The 27,821-nt window shown below is 35.9% G+C and overlaps 1 protein-coding gene across 7 annotated transcripts in view; it reads left to right on the top strand.

Moving 5' to 3' along the window:
* Positions 1 to 27,821, top strand: part of VPS35L (VPS35 endosomal protein sorting factor like) — a 58,290-nt gene that overhangs the window by 4,075 nt on the left and 26,394 nt on the right. For 6 of the 7 annotated variants that reach the window (XM_072877686.1, XM_072877687.1, XM_072877689.1 and 3 more), the window contains exons 2-23: positions 1,478 to 1,577; positions 2,530 to 2,697; positions 3,010 to 3,132; positions 3,491 to 3,515; positions 4,395 to 4,471; positions 5,952 to 6,080; positions 9,338 to 9,422; positions 10,397 to 10,456; positions 12,403 to 12,499; positions 12,918 to 12,965; positions 13,981 to 14,074; positions 16,321 to 16,398; positions 16,777 to 16,899; positions 17,619 to 17,665; positions 19,811 to 19,922; positions 20,126 to 20,242; positions 20,603 to 20,656; positions 21,080 to 21,160; positions 21,963 to 22,025; positions 23,089 to 23,174; positions 24,247 to 24,327; positions 26,786 to 26,849. In XM_072877686.1, the coding sequence (XP_072733787.1) occupies positions 1,478 to 1,577; positions 2,530 to 2,697; positions 3,010 to 3,132; positions 3,491 to 3,515; positions 4,395 to 4,471; positions 5,952 to 6,080; positions 9,338 to 9,422; positions 10,397 to 10,456; positions 12,403 to 12,499; positions 12,918 to 12,965; positions 13,981 to 14,074; positions 16,321 to 16,398; positions 16,777 to 16,899; positions 17,619 to 17,665; positions 19,811 to 19,922; positions 20,126 to 20,242; positions 20,603 to 20,656; positions 21,080 to 21,160; positions 21,963 to 22,025; positions 23,089 to 23,174; positions 24,247 to 24,327; positions 26,786 to 26,849 (1,912 nt within the window). Of the gene's footprint in view, positions 1 to 1,477; positions 1,578 to 2,529; positions 2,698 to 2,971; positions 3,133 to 3,490; positions 3,516 to 4,394; positions 4,472 to 5,951; positions 6,081 to 9,337; positions 9,423 to 10,396; positions 10,457 to 12,402; positions 12,500 to 12,917; positions 12,966 to 13,980; positions 14,075 to 16,320; positions 16,399 to 16,776; positions 16,900 to 17,618; positions 17,666 to 19,810; positions 19,923 to 20,125; positions 20,243 to 20,602; positions 20,657 to 21,079; positions 21,161 to 21,962; positions 22,026 to 23,088; positions 23,175 to 24,246; positions 24,328 to 26,785; positions 26,850 to 27,821 lie in introns of those variants that run through there. The other variant, XM_072877694.1, reaches the window with a different exon arrangement.

The raw sequence follows: 27,821 nt of genomic DNA, 5'->3' as shown, positions 1-27,821 counted from the left end.
TTAGTTTTTGTGGGAAAGATGTGTATTATATGGGGGGAATGCTGTTTGTTTTTGTTAGGAGTCTGATTAAAGAAACCTTTGTGTATCCACTGGTTTTACTCATTCAGCTAAGGCAGTGTGTGCTATAAACACTCTCAGGATCCTGGATGAAACAGGAAAGAACAATTAGCTGCTCTGCATGTTTCAAAGACTAAAAAAAGAAATCAAGAAGTCATGGAGAGTAGAATGCAGAGAAAAGCTTTTCAAATATTTTTCTAGATTTTACTTGGATCTCTTTCTGCCTTAGTACTTAACTGTTGCTACTGCTAAAGGAAGGTACCATGTGGTAGCTATGATGGCAGTTGTTTTAGGAAGCAGCTGTCCTATGTATTTTTGTGAGTTCATATTTTCATTTTCCTGTTTAACCATTGCTACTACTCCATACAATTAAAAGGAATAAATTTCATACATTGATGTGTTGTCAGAGATATTAGAAAGCATTTGTAATGCTTAAGTCTGTTTTGAAATTGTCATCCAGTGCTAGTCAGGGAAGTTTTAATCCCCACTTTTTGCCTTCTTACATTGTCAAATGTGCTTTAAAAGCCACCTTAAAATATAAATTTGTATTTATATTTGAGCAATTAAAACTGGGATGAATGGTCTATTTTATAAAAGACCAGCATCCTTAAACTGTGATTGATAAATTATTGTATGCTACTGTTAGTTCCTAATGGCAACGTTGTTTTACTCAAATACTTTTATTTATATTCTTTTCTGGAATCAAGTCTTTTTTTTAATCAGAGATGGAGGCCATAGTTCTCACAGTTCTCTCTTAATATCAGATTCAAAATAAAACCTGAAATATGTGTATATTTGTGATTTTTTCACTTAATGGCATACTTAATTTTCATAGGAGAGGCAAGGCTTTTATACAAGGACTTAATCACAATGCAAGCATATGAGTACCGATAGGGTTTTTTTTCCTTATAATTTGACTTTTGCAATTTTTGTTATGAGTACACTGAACAGATAGAAATAGATTTCTCGGGGAAGAGCTTTGCAGCTACACAAGTTAATCTGTGTAGTCCCTCATTATATCTGTGCATGACCACTTTGATTTCTTCCCTTGTGTTTTCACACTTACCTTTTTCTTTCACTCTGACTATTCAGTTTAAAAGATGTGTTTAATAATCTCCATCAGCCTGTCACAGATACAAATGCTTGGTTAAATTGCCCTTTTGATGTTCAATGGAATGGAAGAGAATCCAGCTGTAGAGACAGAATACAGTTGAATGGGTGAAAGTAAAATTTCTTCAGTTTTAGTTTATGTATCTCAATAGAGAGAGAAATTTTGGTCTTTACATTGACTCATTTTTCAACATGTATTTCTTTTTGTAAATACACCTGCATCTATATAGATGTAGGATATGTTTCTCTGTTCATAAGTATATGATTATTTATGTGCATGTATGCTTTCCCTTTACTCTTGCTTTTTAAGGCACGCGAGATCAAGAAACTATGTTTCAGAATCTGAAGTGTGCAAACTGGAATCTGTACCCTTGGATTTTGGCGATTACCATCCACTAAAACCCATTACAGTGAGTTTCTTTTTGTGCTTTTGGAAAATGAATGTGAATTAGAACCATTTGTGTTCCTCTTATTACTTCCACTCCTTTAAAATTAGAAAGCTTTGAAGTTGGTGGGGGTACTAGTGAAGTTGCTTTCTGTGTTAGTGGCCTGTTATTTGAGAGGCATCAAGGTTTATTCTGTTGTTTGTCCTTTACAGAAATTTGCTGGTGCTGTTACGTGTCAAAAACTGTCTCCTTCTGACTAATACAGCATTTCAACTTAGGGGTTTTCTTGGTTGCATTAAATGCTGAATAATGGATAAGTTTAAAATCAAATCGTTGCATTACAAATAACCTGCATAAGTGCTTGATGTAAGATTTGTTTTTGGGTTAACTTCCAGTCAGCTGTATGCTTTAAAACATTTATCATTTCTTTAATGTATGAGAGGCTTTTAAAAATGTGGATGTACAAAAAAATCCAGCTTCAAACAGATGATAGTCATACACTAATGAATGATAAATGGACAGCAGCTTCTACTCAGGAAGGTCAGTAGGGAGATGAGACAGAGGCCTTAAGAATGGATTTGATGTTTCAGGCTTGAGTATTGTACAAGAAAAGTAAAGATGAGACTGGCAGAGGAAATCAAATAGCAAGAAAGAGGTTGGAGGAGAGGGAGAAAAACAATGAAATAGAGGAGGAGTACTAGAAAGAAATTTAGCATGGTTATCCTTATAGTTCTGTAGACCCAGAATTGGAAGGAAAAAGAAAAAAGTAATGGAAATGCTAGTGCAAAGTGCCTCTAGATTCAGCGCAAAAAGAGGTGCTTCAATTTAAATGCTGATGCTAAAGAGTTTCTTGTAGGTGGGTCCTTGCTTTCATTGCAACAGCACAATTTATATAGTACATATTTTGGTGATTTATTAAAGAAAACAGGGGGAAGAGAAAGTATTTTTGTTTAATAGTTTTGAATTTTTCTTTCAGGTTACTGAATCCAAGACCAAGAAAATGAACCGGAAAGGAAGTACTTCTTCTACCTCCTCTTCTTCTTCTAGTTCTATGATGGATCCATTGAGCAGTGTATTGGATGGTACCGATCCCTTGTCATTATTTGCAGCAGCTGCAGATCCTGTGACGACTACTGCTACCATGGTAACACTGGAGGGCAGTTGTCTCGACTAAATAAAATAAAAAACCCCAAAACCACAAAGCCAACCCTGGATAAAATATATTCGTCTCACCACTTTGGAGGTTAATGCAAATAGGAAATATATGGTGTTATTAGAATAAAGTATTATTTTTTTATTTACCTGTTTTATGTTGACATTTATTTAAATATGGATTTTTTTTTTAATGTTGTAACTTTGGATCAGTAAGCACTTGAAATGTTAAATCGACCTTTATCAGCCTTCTCTTTTTTTTCCAGATTTGTATTTAACATTTGCACTCGTACTCTCCTCATAGGATAGTACACGAAAGAAACGGGATAAAGATGACAGCTCAGCAGTAGGAAATGACTTTGAACCATGGTCAAGCAAACGTGGTGAAATCCTTGCTAGATACACAACAACAGAGAAGCTCTCTATTGTAAGTGGCAGCTTCTCCAGTTTTATTTATTTGTACTAGACCTTTAATGGATTTTGGATGTTGCTGTTTTGTAATTATTTCATGAGTAAATACTGGTCCTCTAAATTTCAGTTTTAATGTTGTAGAAAACTGTACCACAAGCTGTCACTTAAAATGATTGTTTTGGAGCCGAGTCCAAAAATCTGTTTATACTTAGAAGCCATCACTTTGTCTTTTTGTAATAATACAAATAACTTCTGGTCTTATGTCTGCTTCTAAATGATTAGAGGCTTAATTAGCAGTATAATTACCCTGTGCGTTCTTGGAATGCTAACAAGTACATGTTTTCTAAAAGTCTGCTTTTTCTGTTTCTTCACAGAATCTATACATGGGATCTGAAAAAGGTAAGCAGTTCCTTTATATCTAACAGTAACAGATTTTGCTTGAGGTAGGTTGCAGTGACAGGTTTGTGGTCAAGAACAGTTGAAATGTGGTTTCCTCTCCTCCCCCCATTCTGACATATGGTTGGATCTATGGGGATTTTTGAGGATAAGACTTCTGCTGGATTTTTACTTTAAGTATTGAAAACAAACCACCCAACCACTTTGTCTTGTATGCCTTGTAGGCTAATGAATTTGTGATTGTGTGTTGTGGAAGGAAATGGAATTCACTGCCTTCCACTGTAGCTTAAAACTGTCTTCCATTTAAAGTGAGCAATGATATTTTGAGGATCATGTTTATCAACTCTTCTGCTTTATGGAAGGGAAAGCAAACAAGTCCCTTGGGAACTTGTTCATTTATTCTCTTTACATGAAAGTAAAATGATTTCAGCTGTATGCTGAGTGTTCAAAAAAGAACCAAATGTTAAATATTTTATCATGTTTTCTAGCAAAGCAAATCCGGGCTAAGTAGTCATAGCTGATTGCATGGTAAATCAGAATTTTTATATGAATTTTATATTTTTATATAGAATGTGTTTTTTTTTTTTCCTAACCTAAATTATCCTATGGTTCTATCCGGTGGTTCTTTCCTTACCAGCAAAACTTGCAAGAGAATCCATTTATATTACTTTTGCTTACTTGTCATTCCCTGTTCAAAGTGAATGAACTGTAGGAATGTTTAAATGTGTGGCTTCTGGAATAGCCACCAAATGAATCAAGCCACCTGTCTTCTGTCATGGAAGCTGACTAGTTGTCTGAGTCTGTCAAGCGTCTTCAGGTTTGTTTCCCTTTAGAAGTCCAAGTGTTTAAATGTTAAAAACTTAAATGTATAATTCTTTACAGGAAAAGCTACAACTGCTGGCTCAGCAGTTTCTGAAAAAGTGAGGACAAGGCTAGAAGAACTGGATGATCTGGAAGAGGTAAGGAAGTTTTCTGATCCAATTACATCACCATTTTAAAAGATAAATAAATTTGTGAAATAAAAATCTTTTATGAAACCTTTTAAGAAGGTCTTGATTCTGCATGTGCTTATGCAGTATTTAGACAAATACATACTTTCCATAGGACTTCTCTAGTAGTTTCAATCCTTATTGTTATAGAATTCAGGCAGAATCGTATTTTTGTATCACTAGAAATTGTGATAAAAAAATTCACCTGATCTACCGCTGTTGATTTGCCTTGGTACTGTGTATGGTCTGCAGCTGCTGTAAAACTTCATGGAGCCTAATAGTCTTAACATCTGACAATTTTGTTTGCCCCTGTTGCAGAAGCTGCATACTGTCTACCTGAGCTTGATTAAAGTTGCATTTATGTGCTTGATAGAAATACTGAGTACTCAAGTTATTTCTCAAACTGCAGTATTTTCCGGTGCAAAGATGAGGTGTTCCATAACTTACTTTCCTAAAACCTGAATCTGTGGGGTACTTCTAGAATTGTTTTGGGTAATGTTGTTTTGAAACCTCTGCCTCTTAACTAACTTCAGATTGCCTGTTGCCTGAGTCAGCACAGTTCTAACAGTTGCATATCACAAATAAAGGATTGGATTCTTTTAGTAGAAAAGTAAAGTACCCTTTACCATAAGGAAATAAGTAACCTTGTGTGAAACTAACTGCATTTCCATTTTATCTCTTCATCTGTGATTGTTTTTACTGATGGTTGTTTCTAGACTCTCATATGACATCTGTTCTGTAATGCGGCTTAATAAACTCATCAAAACTAGTCCTGAAGGTAGTTTTTAGTGTCACTCATACTTCTACTGCAGACTGTTCCAGAACCACCTTCTGATTTTTCTAAATGCATTTATAGTCACTTTGTTCCTGTGCCAGTTTGGTTCTAAAGCTTAAACAATTATTTCTGCTTCCAGTGTTTCACTAGTTTATTTTTGATATGTAATGTTTTTATAAGGTCTGTAAGATCTTCTGGAAGAAAGATCACAAGAATGCTCCAGTACTGTGCGTGAAATGAAGATAGTTTTATTTTCTTACTGAGGGTGAAGCATAGCCAGATGTTTCTTTCTGTCAACAAATTTCTTAGGACCTTGCTGGCAAAACATTTCATTTCTCTCTGATACTGCTTCTGCACAGGTGCTAGTATGCTTATGTATAGTGTTAGTGTCCTAATTATACCACAAGTAGAATACCACTGAAATAGTCTGGCATTTCTGATTTTATGGCCAGCTTTGGGTACCAGCATGTATGTCTCTTGAAAACCAAAGCAGTTGTGATGCACTCCTGTGCCAAACACCTGCAATACTGAGGCTGCAAAGGTAAGAAGGGAGAATTAGGTAATTCTGTAATAAGTTTTGTGGGTTCCCCCCCCTCAGTGATTTGACTCCATAATAATGGCACTCTTTTTCCTTCCCTCCCTCTCTTATTAAGTACACTTGTGTTTTCCTGCCAGGGGTCACAGAAAGAGCTGTTGAATTTGACTCAGCAGGATTACGTGAACCGAATTGAAGAACTGAACCAGTCTTTGAAGGATGCTTGGTCCTCTGATCAGAAAGTAAAAGCTCTGAAAATAGTCATCCAGGTCAGTTTTACATTTTTGCTCTGTACAGAACTGGTGAGTTTGGTGGTGTGGCTTATCCAATTTCTTTCTTGGGGAAAGAAGGGTTTCTATTATTTTTCTACTATTTTCTTCTGTTCTTCCCTGAAACCCATTTCTTTCAGAGTTTTATGACTTCTGACAACAGTTGGATTTTCAACTTCATTATATATTGATTTTGACTAGGGTATGTAGGATGGAATTCTCATTAAAGAGAGTGGCCAAATGACAGACATGGAAATTTTACCTGGTTAGGGATAATTAGAAAAAAATAACATGTAGTGATACCAACTCTTTCTAGGACATGTAGTTTCCTTTCCTCTCCTCTTCCCCCTCTACCCCCTTGTTCCTCGCCCCAAATAATACCAGGATGGCTTTTTGAATGTCAGTGTTTTCCCCATCCAGACTTACTAAGGCAGCAGAATAATGTGATTTAGGACCCTAGCAAAGTACAGGAAACAACTCCAGATTTTTTAAGTGCTTGGGTTTTTTTTGGTTTTTGTTTCAGTTTTCTTTTTCTTAAACTTCTCCACAGTCTTCCTCTGGCTCATCTGGGGTGATGGGCTGTGAGGGGGGCAGGGAGGAATAAGACAATTAAATGCTCTTTTTTTTGGCTTGGCCTTTAAAAAAAGGCCAGAGGCAAAGTGCATCAGAGGACAGAGGAGATAATGACATCCTTAAAAGCTGTAAAACTCATGTAATGCTAATAGTCATCAAGCAGGGTTATATAAAGTCAGGATTTTTTTCTTCTCATGCTGGATACTCTTGTGAAAACTGTTTGCAGTAATTTCATCTTAAATTGTGGTGAAGATAATACAGGAAATGAAACATAAATGAAGGGAGATCAGAAAATTATATGTGACTTAGGGTGACTAATGTTCTATTCTAATACTATGAAATCAGCACTATTATTCTTTAAAAAAATATATAGCATATATGTATAGCATTGTGAAGTGTGACTATCTTAGTGAAAGAGAAGATTAAAAGGCTGGAGGAGGAGAAAAGGGACATGGACGTACTGTATTTACAGTGCATTAATATGTATATATACAGTGTCTGACATGCAGTGATAATCCAGGCATTCATAATTTCATATATTCTTTTACAAATGTTTTCACAAACGATTTTGAAATAATGTAGTTTCTAAGATGGGATTCAGTGCTTTCTTTTAGGAAAGTGGCATCAATTGCGTATGTTTATCTCAAAGTGTTGTCTGTGTATTGTTCACTTTGCACTTGAGCTTCGTGCTGCAGATGCTCATCATTATTTGAAAGATTGGGTAAGAATGAAATAGGTGTTCGGGTAATTAGCATGAATACAAAAATCTTTCATAAAGGAGTCTATAAGTAACTAATAATAATTCTATACTCATAAAGCAAGATAGGGTAGAAACCTGACTGAACTTTCCTTGTTGTGGTTCTTCCTAGTACATAACATAATTTTAAGAATGTTGTATCCTTCTAAAGAGCTAAGCAGTTTTCTTGACATCAGGCTGTGATTATATACATAGTCTATCGTTATTAGTATCACATACTGATTAGTGTGCAATAGGAGGAGTAAGTTTGGCCTTTTTTTTTGGTTGTTATTTTCAGAAGTGTATACTGGGCTGGAAAATGTGATTTTAATTTGAATGCCAGAATTATCTTGATTTAAGAACTAATGATGAAATTACACAAGACCTTTCATTTGGATATTGGGGATGGAGCCTTCATTCTCTGTATGAGAGTTTTACAGAGCTTGAAGTGCAGGAAGAGTTCTGGTTATTAAGGCAGGGTCTGAATTTATAACGTGAATTCCTCAAGTGCCTTTTTACAAGATACTTTACTTGCCAAGATGGAATAAGGTAAGCTACTTAGAGTAAGCTGAAGTAAGTTGATTATGTATGTGAGCTCTAAGAAAAGTGGTAATTAAGCGTTCATGGTATGTGTAGGTCCTAAACAGCTACTGAACTACCTGTCTTTGAAGGTGACTGACTTACCACGCAGTAGGGAAGATTCTGCTTGGGTTGTAAGATGTGAATGCTCTCACCTGTCTTTCTGGTGCACTCTAAGTTCCTCCCTGATGAATAAAGCAAAAAGACTAAGTGTGCCCCTCATTTAAGCATGTTCAAATGTTATGATTTTCTTGTTTAAAGAAAGCAGTCTTGTGGGGTATCAGATTGCTTCCTGGATTTTTGGAATGTAATGAAAACTTGAACTTTATTTATTCCATTGAGATTGAAGAACTGTCTCCTGATGAAGGAGAGAGAAGGGACAGAGATCACAGAGAATAGTGTACTTGTCAGTCTTAAATAGAGACCAGAGAAGACTCGTTGTCAAAGGCCACATTTGGCTCAAGTAGGGAGGAGGTGGATCTCTCTCCCCAGGTCAGTCACTTGCCTGTTTTCTTCAGGTGGAAGTTGATTTTTTGTGAATAAACTTCTGCCAAAGTTTTTGACTCCAGTTTAGTCTGCATTTTTTGCACCATCTTGGAAAACAAAGTATAGCTTAATTAAATATCTTTAAAATATCTTCATTCCTCAGTGTGTATTTTGAATTCATACCATAAATGGGCATGTTCCTACCTGGACTTAACATTCAGTGATACTAGAACTAAGTTGGCTAATATGTTTTCAGATGTGACTTTGTGCCAGCCATCATTATAGTCCAACTGCTGTGATCATGTGGGTGCCTGTGGGTGGTGATTGATTACAGATTCTTCCCTGGAGCTGACTGTGGATCAACTGGCCTGTTTCCAAAATGTTTGAACTGGTTATGTAAGCTGCAAAGATGTGTTGAAAAGCTCATTAGCTAAACTTTTTAAATGGTTTCTTAATTTAGTCTATATCAAATTCTGTGTTTGATATGGATGCTTAGGGAGATGACAGGTGAGAAACAGAAAAATACCCTTAAAAAAAGTTGTTTTGGAAAAGAAGTGCCTTTTCATGCTTCTTCTGGGAGAGAATTTGTCTTGTCTGAACAAATGCACAGATCTGCATGGTCAGCTGAAATTCTGCATTGTAGATTACCTTGTATAAAGGAAAAACAGATCTGTGACTAGCTCTGCTGGAAATGAAGAATAACGTGAAAAATACAAAGAGTACCACAATGTCTTATGTTAGAGGTTCTTGTGGGTTTTGCTGGATAGTTCATGTTGGTTCTTTCCATCTGTAGATATTAATCTGTTCCAGCCTGTCTGGAGTAAAAAGACAAACTTGCATTGTCCTCTAAAAAGTTTTCTTTGTTTTTTTTTTCTCCTTCTAGTGTTCTAAGCTTCTTTCAGACACAACAGTAATCCAGTTTTATCCAAGTAAATTTGTTTTAATTACAGATATCCTTGATACTTTTGGTAAGTATCTAATATGCCAGACTTACTACATAATTGTTAATAAGATGAAATTAATTTTTTGTAATGTTAGAAAACATTAAAGTTATCCAAAAAGTGCTGAAATGACTCTCAGTTTTAACATGGAGTATTTCCAACATAAACATTTAGACACTAGTGGTATAAAAGTGGTATAGAATTGTTCAAAAACTCCTATGAGTGAAGTCTTTAAAATAAAGATATTTCATTTTGTAGTTCTATGCTTTATGTACTAGTGAATATCTAGAACGAAACCTTGGGAAAAATCATGCTCTCTGCATTTTGAAATTTAAAACACACTGTTGTTTTTATGAAAATATTTTGGGTTTGGCAACCTCTTGACTCAATATTTCATTCTATTTATATTTGAAGAATAGAAGTCAAAGTTTTCTGTAGCTGAATAGAGACTGAAGTGATCAAAATGTAGTTACTGAATTTTTTAATCTATTTTTATCATTTTTAAATTATCCTTTAAGTGAAATTGTCATCCATTTCTTGTGATTCTCTTGGTTTTCTGCCATGTTATGGAAAAGATTCATGACAGCATTCAAAGTTGAATGCTATTTTGATGGTTAGCAGGATATGCTATGACATAGATGCAGTTGTTTTTTCAGGTCTTGCTTCCTCTTTGTGCTCTTTCCTACTCACTGAAAGTTGCTGAAGATAACATAATATCCAAACTCAGCAAAGACAGGACACCACCTTTCCTTTCCTGGCCTGGGAGAAATTTGACCTGTGTGCTACCTCTGCACTGAGGGGAGCCAGATAAATTTTTTTTATAGTGTGCGAAGTGCTAAATTCAGACTTAACATTTCAGCCTCACTAGAGGGCAGCATAATGTTAGTGTTCTATGAAGTTTTTCTGTTGGAGAGGAAACCTTTGTATTAACATTTTGTGTTTTACAGTTTGTTAGTTTGTTATGAATGATCTTTTTTTTTTTTTTTTTTTTTTTTGAACAGGGAAGCTAGTGTATGAAAGAATTCTGTCAATGTGTGTGGACAATCGTGTGTCTTTGCCAGGTAACTTTGTGTTTGTTTCTACAATGCTCCTGGAAAAAATTGTGTCTGAACTAATTTGAGAAAGGTTAAATAGGACCCATGCTACTTTATTTCCTATGAAAAAAGGTTCTGATTTGAATCTAGTGATTTTTAGTTTTTAACAGGGTAAAATCCATTGCTTGTAGCTTTCACCATTCACAGTGTTTATGCAAGTTTACATTTTAACTGTGAAGAATATACAGACAAAGCTGAGAGTCTCAGGTTTTGGTAAATAGATGTTTTTGTTGCTACATTGGAAACTATTGATAGTTTTGCTTTAATTAGGGAAGAATTTTGGAAGAAGGAGCAGGCTGTCAGTATGATCTTTCTAACTTGGGCCCTTTTCATTTTTTCAGTTGAAGTTCTAACACAATCTAAAAGTTTAATTTGACGTTTACAGTACAAATGTATATGGAAGTACTTCTTTAGGAAGGCACTGAAATATGGGCTTTTCCTTGCAATTTGGAGTGTATTAAGTGCATGTCCTTGAAATATGAAACATTCTTACTCTGTAGTTGGCAATGCAACAGTACCATTAGGTTACAGTTAAATCCATAGGATTTGAGCCAGAAGCCTGAAACCAGCAAATACTTAAATTTGAAATAAACTTACAGAAAATACTTAAAATAAATTTGGTTGTTGTCTGTTAAACTGTTCTTATAAACATTAATGAAGGCAGACAGTTCCTGTAGCATGTCACAATTATTGGGCACAGTTACCTCCGTTCTGGAGAGCTGAGCTCATGCTGCAGCTGTACAGCTGCCAGGGGCATTGCTGGTGGGAGCTTCCCAAGCAGCTGTAAAAGTGGGAGGGAGAAGGAAAATCTGTGCTGTGCTTGCTGTGCATGACAGTGTGAACCCCTGGGGATTTCAGGCCCAACATCCGTGCTCATCCCGTGGGAACCAGGCGAAACAAAGTTGGACAGAACTCCTGTGGTCCTAGATGAGAAAGAATGTCTTCCTGTACTCAGTCAGCATCTAGTGTGTGGCTTCGCTAGTCTTGGAAGTGGGAAACTTTCTGGTGGAACAGGAGCTTCTCACCTTCTGGGGGCGGGGATGGGAGAGCACTGGTATTTTAAAACTGTTTCATAAGGAGTTTATAAGTAGACATTCACAGCAGAAGCTGCTTGTGTAGCTTTATCACTGAGAGAAGAGGGACTCATCCTTCCCAACCATCTTGCCTCAGACCTGGGTAGATCTGAAGCAGCCCATTTTTGCCTTCTGTTCCAGGCAATCTGGAGAAAGAGGCAGCAGTTAGCCGTGCAACTGCATGCCCTCCTGACCAGAGCACTGTCCCCATAACCCATCTGTTCCACCCCGGCGTGGCAGCTTTTTCCTGCTGGCAGCTGACACAAATAGTCCTAGAGCTTGTGAGGAGAGAACTGTGCCTCAGTGTTAGATGTTTAGCGTACAAAAACAAGTGTTCTGTCCGTGTTTAATATTTCCTACTTCTTGCAATATAGTTTTAAATAATATTCTTTAAAAATTATATTAGCATTTTAAAGTAAAGAATTTGAGTGCTTAAATCTGTATTATGTGTATGCATTTATTATAGATTTATATACATGTATTTGTTGTAGATTCCCTATATTTTTTATTTTTTTTTTTTACAATTTCTGCTTTTGCGGGGAGGCAGAGGTTAGATTTCGAAGTAGCAGATCTGAGATTAGCTTTGAGCGCTTGACTTCAGCTGTGAAATGTTACTTAATGCAAGATGGAAGCTCTAGTTCCCTTTTCTTCCTGTCTCTGTGTACTCAGCTCTTACTGCTGCAATAGAGAGCTGAGAATCAAACATATTGCCTGGTTTATTATGGTATGCCTAATTCCTTGTTGAAAGGAAAGAGAATACAATTTTAAACCTAGAATGAAAAGTAACTTGTTTCGAGAAAGAATGTAACTATTTCTGGGTTGTTGGTTTTTTTTCCCCAGATAACTTTTCTCCAGAGAGTGTTAATGATACAGCTAAAGAAACTTGCTTAAACTGGTTTTTCAAGATTGCTTCAATCAGAGAACTCATTCCCAGATTGTATCCTTGTCAAATGAAACTCTCAGAGTGTATCTGCAGGTTTTTCATAGACTTTTCCAAAAATGAACATGTTTCTTTCAATAAAACCCACAGCAATCTGATGTTTATACTGACTTTGTTTTGTTTGTTTCAGGCTGTATGTTTTGAATTTAATTTTGAGTCATGTTTCATAGTAAAGTGAATGCTGAATTATTGGCTATGAGCAGCATGGCAGTGATAAAGTTAGAGTTGATGTGTGAAAACTTGGGAAACAATAAAAATCTTGTAGATAAATCGTAAAAATCAACAAAGTGTAGTGAAATTAATTACAGAAGGCCTTGAAATAGTTTGTTCAATATGTATTTGGTATATAAGCTTGTTTTTGTGTTTTTAAATGGCATGCATCTTAGTTTTATTCCTTAACTTGGCTTCATTTTAGTTACGTGGAAGCAGCAATACTGAAGTGCAATAAGTTCTTATCCAAAACGTAAGAGTAAATGTTAAGTGTGGGAAGGAAGCAAATGGGCAGGCTTATAAACTAATTTAAGGAGTTAAGCATGCAAGTTCTGTGATTAATGGTGGATAGGGTCTCAATAGATCTGAGAAGAAGCAGTACTGAGAGGTTTTGGAGTTTTTAGTGAGAATGCCATGGAATAAATTCAAACTGTGGTACAATTTGGAATGCAGTAGTGCTTGCAGTTTTGGAATATATGTATGATTGTGACATCAGGAGTTTGCAAATTAAAAACCAGTGGCTTCAGATGGAGGGAGAAGCAAGATTGTTGAGATGAGGAGTGTGGCAAAAAGACAGGATAGAAAACTGAAAGGAAAATACTGATGTGTCGTATTGCTAGAGACGGAGAAACAATTGAGGAGCGATGAACCCTTATCTATTGAAAATCTTGGTATAAGCTTCATATGTTGCCTAACAGTGTCAGTTGCTGAGCTGAAAATGTTCCTTCACATGTAATCGTCCTTTTTCAGTGTTGTAAGCCAAATTGCCGTTATAGTGGCAACTTCATTATCCCTGAAAAGCAGTTCTTTTACTGGAATTGATGGGCCTCATCTCTAGGTACTAGTACAGCTCTGTCAAAAAGGACCTGTGGGAAAGTGAGACATACAAGGAGTTCTGCCAGTTCTGCTTTGAGCAGATGCTTTCTTTACATTGAATTACAGCCCTTCTAGAGCTCTGGTGTTCCTCCGAACTAGAGGAGGAGTTTCTTAGTTGTGCTTGTCAAGCACAAGCCAAGCATCCAACCTGGCTATCTGCACTACTCCTAGTGGCAAATACTGCAATTTGAATGTGGAATATATGTTACTATATGCATAAAATCTTACTTCTGAAATAAAATTTTGTGCTAATGTGCTGCTGCTTTGGTAGGTGTTTCTATAACTCAGGCTAAATTGTCGATCTACAAGGCAGCTACTGAAGTTATCTGTAGGTGATATAATTCTGTTATCAATTGTTAAATCTCATTTTCATTTCTGAAAAATCTTAACAGGGGGATTTCAGAATGTCTCCCACGGTTAACGTCTATGATTAGAGGAATCGGAGATCCACTGGTTGCAGTCTATGCAAGAGCATACCTTTGCAGGGTAGGCTATCATTTAACACTTGAGATCCGTATCAAAGATTTACTGCAGCTAGCTCTGCCACTAAAGGAAAATTTCTTTTAACTACTGTTTTTATCTGAAGTAGTCAGCAGCCCGTCTCTTCCTTCTAACAAACAAAAAAATAAAATTTCTCTTTTGTTCTAATAATGGGGAATCTTTCTTTAAGTGTTTATAATAAGCAGCACGTAAAATTATTTTTACTTATGGTCCTTAAAATGTTATGGACCTAAGTGGAAGGAGAGTCTGGACTTTGAGGCTACATGCTCTTGTCTGATTGCTAGGTGCTGCTTTCATAGTTAATATATGCACTTTCCCTATGTTTATCTTCCTCCTTCTATTGCTAGAGTATATGTGGCAGGCAGAGGTCTGGCAAGCTCCTTGGCAGAGGAGCCACTTGGTAAAGTGTTCAGACAGTGGATTTTTGTCTGACTGTGCAGTGTGGCTATGTTCTTATCCTCAACTACTCCTGCAGTTACCTTAACAGCTCAGCCAAGATAAACTTACCCAAGAAGAGACCTTAAAGTGATTCAAAAAGTCATCAATAGTGGAAAAATATTTGTGAAATACATTTTTGAAGTAGTGGCAAAGATCTCAACTATAATTGGAAAATGGTAGGGCTGCTAATTAGCAATACTTGCATGAAATCAACTGCCATTATGAAATATAATGAGTTTGTTCAGTGTTGATATATCTGTTACGTTTGAATAAACTGTCCAGTATGCTTTTGGTATACTATTCAGGGGTGTCCATATGAATTCCTGCATCTGCAAGTAATAGCTAACCTCTCATTTACTCTGATAGATGAGCTGCTTAGTTTATTTGAATCTTGAAATACAATAATGCCTGCATTTTTGTCATAGCCTAATCATTCCTGCTACATAGTACAAGATTTCTGAAGGTTTTTTGGAAGGAACAGTTTGTATGCACAATCCACCTTTTACTGCTCCTGATACAGCTAAAAGAGATGCATAATGATAGAGTGGTTAGGACTAATAATCTAGTAATAGTAATCGCAGTTATGTAGTAAGGAAGAATTTAGCATGCTCCTTTTTGTCCACAAAGATGATCATACAAAATAAATAGTGAAAATTTTCTTGAAATAAAATACTGTTAAAGTCATGACTTTTGTTTAAAATAAGAAAACTTATTGGACTGGAAGGCATTTAATCTTCTGTATTCCAGCTACTGACACTATATTAATACTTTCACAATGAAGATAATGAAAATAGATTTTTTTAAAAATATACATTCTTGAATAGGAAAACTGTAGTATTGATATAAATGATGTCTAAAGCCACAGCGTAGTGAAATGTGGGAATAAACACTTGCATGAAACCAAAGAATGAGATCTTTACACAGCAAGGTGATGCATTTCTCTTTAGCCCCATGGTTTGAAAGGAAATGATATATAAAGAAAAGTGACAGATGACTGGCTTGGGTCTGTGCAGGGTACCTCTGCTTTGTGATGAAGTCAGCTAGAATTGCATATGCTCAGAGATCCCAAATCTCAGAACCTTGGGTTTGTTTGAAGAGGGGAACCTTAAGCTGTTGAGATGGATTTGTTTGTTTGTGTGTGTTTTTAAGCCTGATCTGTTACTAACTTCTCATTCACTTCTGCATCTTTCTCTTTTCTTTCGTAATATGCCACATTTTTATTTTTTGATATTTTTTAATCTGTATTATTGAAAAAAGTCCTGTATGGATTAGTTTGCTTTGTAGTTCCAGCTTTACTACATAGGCCTTGTGTTTGTGCATCACCTTGTGTTATTTATAAATACTTTATCTATATCTATCCATATATTAATATTTTCCTTTGGGATCCTTGCTTTATTCTGTCCGTGGAATAAATATACATGATTTTAAGCAATTTCTGAACTTTGACTGACTTTTTAAACGTTCTTCACTGTAGGCTCGCTGCATACAATGAAAACAGGTGGTTGCAGTGCAGGCACTGGAGTAGACATTGATTTCCTCACTGCTTACAGATACTTGGAGCTGATGTTAGGAGAACCATGTTTAAGCACAGCTGTAACTACCTCAGGGTAGTTGTTAGTGGACATGACTGTAATAGTAAGCAAGGAAATAATCAGTCAAAAGCATGTGATTCAATGCTGTTTGTGCATTTGATGTGTGTGACTAGGTATACTCCTCCAGAAAATGCATTTTTGTCTTACAGTTGAAGGAGAATCGTAGATGCAGATAAAATCACTTTCTTTCTTTTAATCCAGGTTGGGATGGAAGTGGCACCACAACTCAAAGAAAGCCTTAACAAAAATTTCTTTGACTTTCTTCTAACATTTAAACAAGTAAGCAAATAAGGTTTTTATTTGTAAAATCATGTAAATACACTCCTTAACCAAACTACTGCATACTTTTTGAAAATCTTTGAAGTTCTTAAATCTAGATTTAGGGATGTTCCTGTACCCAGATATAGTATAGGAAATTTTATGTACATTCTGATAAGTTGAAACTGCTCTTTTCAGCATGTTTCCATACTTTAATAATATAGGCTATGAGCTTGAAATTTTTTTTCCCCGGTATGCAAGGAATGCTTCGTAATATCTGTGTGTCTTTGTGATCTTGTCTGTTGTCGTTTCCATTCATACACAAACTTTGTCCAGTTTACCATAGCTCCTATTAAATACCTTTTCACAGCAACATGCTTTTGTCTTTTATTTCAACAGATTCATGGGGATACGGTTCAGAATCAGCTGGTAGTACAGTGTGTGGAGATTCCTTTGTATTTGACTCTATATTCTCCTGCTATAGACTGGATTTTACAGTGTATTGCATACCGTGCTCCTGAAGTAAGTAAGCATGGTAATTCTTGATACTAAAGGAAGTGTTGGGGTGAAGAGTTAATTTTGCCTATTAAAAAAACCCCTCAGTCAGTACTTACATGACTGTGAAAGCAAGTATAAAGAGCCTAGATACGACTGCCTGTTTCTCTCTTCTATACAGGAAGAATGTTCATTTCCACAAAGCTCAAGTTAGACCATTTTAAATTCATAGGCAGTATTCCTGTTTGTTTCTTGTTGTCCTTTAGCTAGTTTCATCTTTATTTCCTGAATTTATTAGTTTCTTCTGTCATACAGATATAAAAATGATTTGAGTAAACCATAGCTTTGTAATTGCTTAACATAGTCAACAGGCTGTTTTAATATCAGTCAGTCTGTTTTGCATTCTGTAGCAGACACTTGGTAATCTTCACCTCTCCTGCCAGAGGTAATTGACCTGGCTGGCAAATAGTAATTATTTTGAGAAATGGCATGGCTGAAGGATTGCAAATTTGACTTCCTTAAAATGGTGGTTTTGATTAAAATGCCAGCGTACCTATTCCAGTAGGTGTGTTTTATGTTGTACTACACCATTGTTTCCTTGTGTTCTAAATACAGGACAAGATGGGATTATTGGAATGTATTGGGTGGGTAATTAAAACAGCTTTTAGTAGACTTCATTGCAGTAATTAAAGCTGAATTTATTTTCAGAGTCTCTACTCACTAATTTTAATAAGTAATTCTTCCAGGTTCTGCTTACTGAGATGATGGAGAGATGCAAAAAATTGGGGAACAAGTAAGTATTGCTCAGTGTAGAAGACACGAGTCTGTAATGAGTACCCACGAGTCCCTGGAATAAAATTCTCTCTCTCCCTTTTGAAAACATTTTTTAGATGCATAGTATAGCTTTTGTTCTCCCAGTAGCTTACTAAATAATGATTATGAACATCTATTTTCCAGACATGAATTCTAAAATATGGTAGATTACTTGTAGAGCAAAAGTTAATTAATTTAACTTGGTTGCTGCGTTTTAGCTCCTAAGCCAAAGTTTAGGACACATAATGTGTTCTCCATCACCCATGTCTCTGATTCCTGGTTGTGCTTCATTTTTCTTTGTTTTCCTCCCCTTCCTTCCCCCTAGCCTCCACTGGCTATAGTCAGCCCATACGTGCGCTTTGCAAGGGAAGCTGTAAAGCAGCTGATGCCTTTGGATGATGGTAATATTAAGGCAACTGCTTTTTTCAACATTAAAATTAGTATCCCAAATGTATCCTAGAAGTCTGTGTGCAGACTTGCTCACTGCACCTTCAGTGAGTAGTTCAGGAAGATGGTCTGAAAGTTTTGGATGTACTTTCTGAACTGTGTGGATGCAATTTGGGCTGCTGCTGAGCTAATCTCAGTTCATTTTATTGGGTAGGTTATTCTGTGAAAGTTTTCAGCTACCTATTTTTTTCTGATGTGCTTTGCACAGTCCAATTCTGCAGTGGCTGAGGAACTAAAATATGCTAATCACTTAGATGAGGAATGCCAGCATTAGCATTCTGTGACTGAGCTAAGGAGTGCAGGGAAAGTGTGATTTTAAAAATGTGATGTGAGGATGCTATTGTATCAGAGCGTATAATACGGGTAAAAATAATCCACGTACTCTGCTGTATTAATTATTTTGTATAGGTGTTGATTTGTTTTGTGGAACTTATTTTTAAATCACCTTTCAGCATTTTTCATTGTAAAGATGGGCTAGGTGCCTCCCCTTTGTGCCTGTTTGTTCTTTGAAGGAAGGACAAAATGTTGAGTATAATGAGGGGTTTTTTAGAGAAATGTTTTTGGGACATGTCTGGTTTTATTGGGAAATTAAATAATCTGGTTTAGATTATCTATAAAGCACGGTAGTTTTCTTTTAAAGTGGAGTTCTGGGTTTTTTTATGTCTTCTCATGACTGTCAAAATATTACAAAGCAAGAGGCATCAGTGTATAAATCTTTAAATGATCTCGGTATGTTCCATGAACTACATTGCAACCATCTAAGTGAAAAGTGACAGCCTGCTTCTCTGTATTGCAAAGCATGTACCTAGTCAACTGGAAGTACTTGTCTAATGATAAAATGCAAATTCAAGTCAAATTGCGATGGGACCACTGACGCTCAGCCAGAAACACAGAGGATGCTGGGCTATTTTAAGCGCTCCATAGAATTTCCCTCAAGGTAAACTGCCCTGTATTCAAACTGTTTCAGACTAGTGAAGGACACAGTGTTTTATGAGGCAGCTTCTGTGCTAACTCGTGGCAGAGTTTGCCCACAGGAATTGCCTTTTGAATGATACTAGATTTTGTTTCTCATGTTTGTATAACAGTATCAGTAAACTGGGTTTTGCAGTAACGCAATGAGTTCACTCTTCCATCGGTAACTTTGGCTTGGTAGTAATACAAGTACAGGTCTGAATGATTAATCATAAATGTCTAAATATGTCATTGCCAGTTATCATATGATAATGACTGTTTGGATTTATTTTAATCCTAACAATGCAGCTGCTAGAAATCTGACTTTTACAGTGCATATATATTTTAATTCAGTGAGAAAAACTTCAATAGAGATTTGCCCTGCCAAAGTATACTTCTGAGCTGTAGTTAAAAAGAGAGAGTAAGTTTCTAAATGTGTCAGCTACTCCTGGCTTCAAAAAAACCTGTGTGGAACAAGTATTCTACAGGCAGGGTTACCGTTTCCTTATTCAGTGGCTTAATGTTTGCTTGTTTTGCTTATGCACTATTACTCCTCATCAATGCAAGCTCGATATGTGCGGGTTTTTTCTTCTTTATCCCCTTTTTTAAAATTTAGAATAGATGCTGGACAGTTGTTAGTCTAAGAAGTTCGGATTAATGTAAATGAAGGGACAACAAAATTTTAGTTGATATTGAGCTGTGTTGATTTGTGTTATGTTCATTGTAGTGCTTTGCTGTTGAATTCAGTAATGTCAGCATTCAGAGCAGAGTTTATTGCTGCAAGATCTATGGACTTCATTGGCATGATTAAAGAGTGTGATGAATCTGGATTCCCAAAGGTAACTTCTTGTATGTAATTTGTAACAATTCCTGTTTGTTGTCTGACAGAGTTTATACTCTTAGCTGCCTACATAACTTGCACGTCATTTAAATAAAAGGTGGTTTGACCCAAAAAATCTTTCTGCACAGTGTACCTGCTAGAGCAGTGTTGGACAGACATGCATCTTCTGCTTTTAATTTAAAATTTCTCATTAACTTTCAGCATCTCCTCTTTCGCTCCTTGGGATTAAACTTGGCATTGGCTGATCCTCCTGAAAATGATCGCCTTCAAATACTAAATGAAGCCTGGAAGGTTATAACAAAGCTGAAGAACCCACAGGTGAGTTATTGTCCATTCTGTTTCACTATTGATTCTGTATTTACAGCAAAATTGTAGCCAGTTGTTCAGTAAGTGTATACTTAGCATGACATGGTTTACCTTTTCTAGATACACACAGTTGCCAAAAAATATGATACCTGGTAATATCTTTATATGATCCCTGCTTTTCTGAGCTCTACTTAAGTATAACTTAATTCCGCATAACATAATTCTACATAAGCAGCTTTTGACATTTGTCATTAGTGCTAGATCTTTAGGTCTGCATGAATCATACCTCAGGATTTAAGTATTTTAATTTTTGCAAGTGTATTTCTCATAACCTCCTGTAAATATTGGTAATCATAAGACATTTATTTCTAGGATTATATCAACTGTGCTGAAGTGTGGGTGGAGTATACATGCAGACATTTTACGGTACGTGAAAATTACTTTGTTTCCTTTGAAGGTTTTCTGATACAGACTAAGTGGCTGTATTAGCAGTTTGGTATTAAAAATGGAAAAGCTATGACTATTTAATACAAGTGTGAGGACTTCAATAGTGAATGAAAAAATGTATTTCCTTTCGTGAAAGATGAATAGGGACAAAAGATGCAGCTTTGAAGGAGTCTTCACCACTCCCCAGCACTGCATATTTCTTATCCTTTTATTTTAATGGCAGATGGACCAGTTTAAGTAAGGATTTACTGGAGCTATGGCTAAAGTTCCTGGCTTAACTAGAGCTCCATAAAAAGCCGATGCTTTGGCAAATGGAAATAAATTATCCAACTGTTTTTCAGTGACTTGATTTATGTGCTGATTTCATTACTGTATTTTGTAACCTCATTTTTCACTACACAGAAGCGAGAAGTCAATACAGTTTTGGCTGATGTTATCAAACACATGACTCCTGATCGAGCATTTGAAGATGCTTACCCACAGGTAAATAATTTATTTTGCCAAATCTGTAAAAATCTGATGTGCATTTTCGTAGATGAAATCCACAAAATAATTATTTTTAAACACTGGCTAAAATTTGGGAAGCCTTTTAGAACAGTGTAATGCTGTGATTTCTACCTTCTTTTTTCCCTGCACATCAATCTTTCAGTTCAGAGAAATGCTAAAGCAGAATGATTTATGTATTTAGAAGTAGCAGTAGATAACTCCTACATCAACAGTGGTGCTCTGCTGAAGAAAATTAGCAATCATGGCAGGCTGTTTAAACAGAAGTAAACCATAAAATAATCCATCTCTACCTGGCATTGTTAAGGCTTCTTTGAATTATCATGTCCCGTTCTTGAGACTGCATGCCAGGTGAGATAGGGATTAGTTGAAGAGGTTCTAGAAGGTGGTTTTTGTGGTTACTTGGAGGGTAGATAAAGTGCCTACAAAAGAAGATTTAACAAACTGGTTTGGGGTTTTTTTGTTTGTTTATTTGGGTTTTTTTTTAGTCTAGAGAGCTGGAGGACATGCAGACTATAAACTGGAAAAATTTGCCTAACTATAAAAAGTAAAGAACAAATAAAGTCTGGGCAGGCTGGTCAGCCTCTGTTCATATCAGTTCTGAAGAGCACGTTGGATCCAGCTTTGGGGAAAGAAATTACATCGATGAATGCTTGAAGTGTCTTCCCACCCAGTTTTCTATGAATAACAGGAGACGAATAATCTCTGGTGTGGCTAGACTTAATTTTACTTGTATTACAATAATTTTCCCCTTTTTGTCTTTTTTTTTTTTTCCCTTTAGCTGCAGTCAATTATTCAGAAAGTTATCACCTATATCTATGACTTCTCTCTCCTTTTTTCAGTGGTAAGTGATACTCTGTTTAATAAATTTTTAGGAAGAACTATTTTGCACTGTTTCTGCAAGAGAATTTACCTGACTTGGATATTTAGATTGTTTGCAAGCTCACATAGTGAGAGGACTTTTTATCAAGTAGATAAGTACAGAAATGTTTTGGAAGCTCTCTGCTGCTTACTACTTAAATATTCGTTATTCTAATTCCAATTTTCTATACTTTTTTTTTCCTTAGGCTGTTAGATTCTCTAAGTTTGTTACTATGGCATAAGTAACAATCAATGGAAGACAAAATACCATTTATTTGTGTGTGTGTTCGTGTAATTGCTGATAGCTGTTTCTATGTTATGATATATACTTAACATGCTCTGTTATAGGGCTTAAGTTTGATGTTGAAACAAAGGGAAACTTAGAGAGATCAGAGACTGTATATGAGGTAGAGAAAGAGGAACAAAGGCAGTGGGTGTCAAAGTACTGAAACCAGTTGAGTAAAATTCAAGACTGACCCTCTGGATTCGGAGTCAAGTCTTGTTCACAAATTGCTCACATAATTCTGAAAAACTTACCCTCGCTATATTCTTGAGATAATACAGAAACTAAGTATTTCAGTATCTTAACAACCTAAACCTTACCTTGGAAGAAAATTTGAATGTCTTGGACCTTCATAAATTGCCCTGGATACATGCAAGATGGTTGCTGGCATGTGGCCTGTTTTCACTAGTTTTAATATCCTAGCTTTTGTTCCCATAGACGTCTGAATTTGTCATGATCTTAAGCTGTTTCAAGCATATGATTGCTTTTAAAAAAATTGTGACATTTGATTAAAACAGTTCTTTGTGTTTTGTGTTTTATTCTGGATCTCTGCAATCAAGAAATGTATACACCTTTCAGCCATCAGTGCTTTCCCATTTGTTCCACTCTTTCATCCTTCAGGATGAACTACTGTCTTCAAAAAAGATTAGAATAATTTTAACTAAAGCAGCTATGTTTATAAAACTTATCCAAAATATTTATTGCTTTAGTGTGTTGTTTGTAAAATACCTAATTTTACTTGTTTATGTATTTGTACTTTCAGGAAAAATTCTTGCCATTTCTGGATATGTTCCAGAAGGAAAGTGTGAGAGTGGAGGTTTGCAAGTGCATTATGGAATCTTTTATTAAGTAAGTGGAGAATATTGAGATTAAATGCGCTCTGGAGAGTCTGGGGAACATATTGAAAGATTGCTAGGGAAGATGAGTCAGTATATAGGCCACTTAGCCTGGAACACCTTCACAAGCTACGAGAAAAAAAAAATGAAAATGTGTCAGTTTTGTTAATCTATTGATTGACTGTTTAACTTTTCACAAAGAAAGCTGAAATTGAAGTAATCATATTGATGCTGACTTGCTGTGCATTACAGAATAGTTGTTCTCCGAGCTTCTTTAAATGTATGTTGCCTTAGTTGGTTTATGAAATTTATTTCGTATTCCAGCTGATGTGACAGCACAGAACTGTTACCTTGATATAATGGAGGAAGAGAAACAGCCTCTTGTTACAAGCTCCATTATGTAGAAAAATGGATATTTCCACAGTTGAAAATGAACTTAGAAGATGAGGCTTCATCTTCAAATGTTGTAAAAGTCAAACAGTCATTTTCTTTTCAAATAATTAACAGGTTCCTTGAAACTTTTTTTTCTTTTTCACCTTCCCTTCAGGTATTTATATACACTGCTAAGCCTCCCCAAGCCTTCTCTTCTCTAGGCTAAACAGTCCCAGCTCTCTTGGCCTTTGCCCATATGAGAGGTGCTGCAGCCCCTTAATCATCTTAGTGGTGCTGCACTGCACGTGTGCCTCTGTACCTAAATGTGATGTTTATCCTTCCTGTCTGTCCATCAGTGACTGAGAAACTATATTACTTCTTGGTAGATCTAGGATTGCTTTGTTTTGATGTTCTTAGATTGCCTCAATGTATCACATGTCTAGCTTGTGTCCCTTAAGGAGTCAGATTCTGTGGCTTGGCAGTAAAACTCTGTGTATTAAGATAATATTTCTTGACTGGCATTTGTTGGAATTGTACTTCTATTAACCACGTGATCTTTGGAGATCTGTTGGTTAAAAAATGAATATAAAACTTCTGTAGTGTCATACAATGCTGATGATTGGAATTATGCATTAAATCGGTGTTATTCTATTACTTGTTTTTCATTTTGACAGAGCAGGATTTTTCATCAGTTTTTCTAAAACATTTTATAGGCATCAGCAGGAATCTACAAAGGATCCTGTCATACTCAATGCTCTTCTGCATATCTGCAAGACGATGCATGACTCTGTGAAGTAAGATTAACTTTTCTCATACTAATAACTATCGTTTATGCAAAGATTGGCTGCTTGGTGTACAGTTTCACATTTCTGAGGCTGTTTGTTTCATGGTGGATTAAGACATGAATCCAATTAGTGGTGAGGGAAGAGCTGTGCAGTGAAGTGGCAGCACATACCATTTGCTCTTTAATTACTGCTTTATTTTGAATACTGAAGCAGAATTTTAAAAGGCAAGTAGCAACGGTTTTGTAGAGTTTTCTAGTGAAGCAGACACACTAAACAATCCAATCTTTTAAAAATATTTTTGAGAGTGAAACCATTGTAATCTTTGTGTTATAGTGAATAATAAACTATTTTGGAGATTTACGTGACTATGCAGCTATTAAAGCACAGATTGCCATACTCAATTATACCTTTTTTTTGTGACACTTTTTTCAGCCATTACAAAGGGGTGTGAAATCTTTAAAAGGACACCTGGGAGGATCTCTAGGAACTTGAGTAGGGGAAGCTAGAACAGAGGAGAAGCTCTTCAACCATCTATGTCTTTCCCCTAAATCCTCCCCTTCTCTTTTCCCCTTGACTTTGAGTGCTGAGTTTGTTAGGGATCCTGGGTGTCCTGTTGCACCCTCGCAGTTTGAATACCAGTTGTGCAACGTGGAAAACAGTTGTGGTTTGTAGGTAACTTGCAAAAACCACACAGAAATCTGTGTCTGATTGAACATAGAGCCAGAATCACAATGCTGCAAATTTTAGATCTTAAGAGCAAAAATCTCCTTTTTTTTCTTCTGGTTTGAGTTGAGTAGGATCGTAAGGGCACAGTTTCTTTTGGCACTCTAAGCCCAGAGCCTTACTATGGGAGATGCCGTAAAGGAACTTGTAACATTCTCAGCCTTGATATGCCATGAATGCAAGCTTTATTGCCAATAAAGAAGTCAGATTTGGCGTGTAATTCCAATTTATATCAGCTAGAGTGCTTTATTTTGGGTTAGAGTACCTTATTTGGCTGTATGTTGTACTAAAAGCCACTTCAACCTTTAAATAGAACAATATATTGAAGCTAAAACAGCTTATTAAAAAAAATTAAGCAGTTTATGGCGATACATATTTGGTGCTTCCTCTGATGTTTTGCCAAAACAATTTGATCATTTACTGGGATCCTTAAAATCCCTTAAACCAGCAGTTCTTTTAGCTGAGATAAGATGGTGTACGTCATTTAGCTTGGTTCTGTTGTGTCATCTCTTATTGGCAAATCATTATAAATTCTAACTGTCTTCAAGTAGCTCCTGCATCTATTTTTACCTCCTGGTTCAGGAAACTCCCAACCCATTGTGTGTAGGGCTCGCTGACCCCCGTAACAGCTGTTGGGAGGATAACAGCCTTTTAGACTAGTAGAGATCTGATTCAGAATTGAACTGGAAACCTATAACTGACCCAGGGATCTCGTTACAAGTCTTCTGAGCCATTCAGAGCCCATCAGTTGACTCTTTTGATTGGCAATGCACTAATGAGTTAATCATGCTGAGATTTTCTTTCCTCCTTTATTTAATTTGTATAATAAAACTATTGTTCTCTTCCCATCTGGTGTCTGAGCTAGGAAATTGGTAACTGATATACTAAAGGTCAAAGCTGGAGACAAGTATATAATAGTAAAAGGATTAAATTGTATTAGTTAATCGTAATTTAACTTTTTGTTCATCCGTTTTCATTGAAACAGGTTTGACTGGATTTTCATGTGATGTAAATTTGTTTCAAATCAGACTTGGACTCTTTCTGTAGAGTAGGGGTGTGTGATAATCTTGAAAAGAAACTTTTTACATATCAGTTCCGTTCTTACTAAAACATCAAAGGCAGCACTGTAACAAGGTGATGTTAATTATTTTTTCAATTATGTGGCATGGTTAGCAAAAAAAACAAACAAAAACCCCCCCAAAACCACCAAACCAAAAAACCAAACAAAACTATAAACTAATGTTGTTTCTCAAATAAATACATTAACTATTACATTTACTATTTAAAGTGTATTTTAAAAGCTTTTCCCCTTAAATAGGGTAACTTTCTTCTAAGAACAGATTTACTAATTTCTTTAGGTTTTTATAATCAGTTCCTACTCAAGTTCTCATGTTGTAAGACAAGACTGAAGCCATTTGCTTGCTGCAGTAAACAACATTATCTTAGCTTCCTTCTCCTCATGCCAAAATCTGAGCTTCTGTAAAATCTAAAGGCACTCTTGGCAATTTTTACAATTTTTTTTTAAATTTGGAATTTAGTTTGGTGCATGGTTGACTTGGTGGTATTCATATTAAAATTAGTTTTATTGCTTTATAACTAAAATTACGAGCTTAGTGGTCTTAGTGTGCAATAAATATTTTATATGGACATAACATTATATAAATTAGTATGTATGACTTGAACCTTTACAGATGAATAAGATAAGCAATATTCTAAAACTTACCATATAAATTTTCTCTTATAGTGCACTAACACTTGAGGATGAGAAAAGAATGTTAGCAGCTTTGATAAATGGATTCATAAAAATGGTGAGTGACAATTGTGTGCAACTGTTGGGGCGTACCTTATAGCTTGGATTTTCATGCGATCCCCATGAGAAACAGGTGCCTATGTAGCTGAATCAGAGACTGTGTGTCTGACTTGCTTAAGACCATTGAAAACCCCAACCAGTGTATTTTAGTGAAATAAGTATGCATGTGTTGAAAGAAATATCATACAGTGTTGAAGCTCACATGGTGCAATATGAGAGTTTAAAGTGCACGTTGTTTATTTAATCATATTTTCTGCTAGTTTTTTAAATCTCATGTAAAACATGATAAGTATTTAAAAGTTAAACAGCAATTAAAGTTTTGCCTATTACAGCACCAGAGAGGTCACTGATTTATGTGAATGAAGTTCCACTACCCAGCTCTAAATGGAACCAATAGCAGCTTTAAAAAACACAAAATAAATATAACTTGTATGTTATTCTTATCTCTGTTTATCTTAATTTACAAATAACGTAATTTGTATCATCAAATTAGTAGTCCCACAAAAACTCCAGTTGTTTTGTCTTGAAATTAATTTTTAACGCTTCCCTCCCCCGTTATCCCAGTAAAATCGTTTGTTCTTGTCTGTTGTGTTTGAGATGTCAGGTTGTTTTAGGGAGATGTTCTCAAGCTTTTTTAATTCGCTAACCAGGTAGTCTTAATGCTTGGCTTTTCTTTCACATAGTTGGAGCTGACAGGCTTTGTCTCTACTTGTCCTCTTTGTTCTTTGTTGTAATTCCGTGAATTTCTCTCTAGACGGTTGCTTTCTCTTCAGCTATAATAATTTGCTATTTAATATATTTTAATATAATTTTGCTTTATTAAGCTTTATATGCTATATAATATTGTGTAATTTCCTTTAGGAGGATTTCCCACATTGAATAATATTTGATGTGGCTTTATAATCTTGGTTTGGGGGGGGGAAAAATCCCATAGCAGCAAAATGACTAGTTATAAATTTTAAACCAGCAC

Source organism: Ciconia boyciana, chromosome 13 (assembly GCF_034638445.1).
Source record: "Ciconia boyciana chromosome 13, ASM3463844v1, whole genome shotgun sequence".
Lineage (NCBI taxonomy): Eukaryota > Metazoa > Chordata > Aves > Ciconiiformes > Ciconiidae > Ciconia > Ciconia boyciana.
The sequence above is the reverse complement of the archived record's forward strand: the minus strand, read 5'-3'. Positions and strand labels throughout refer to the sequence as shown.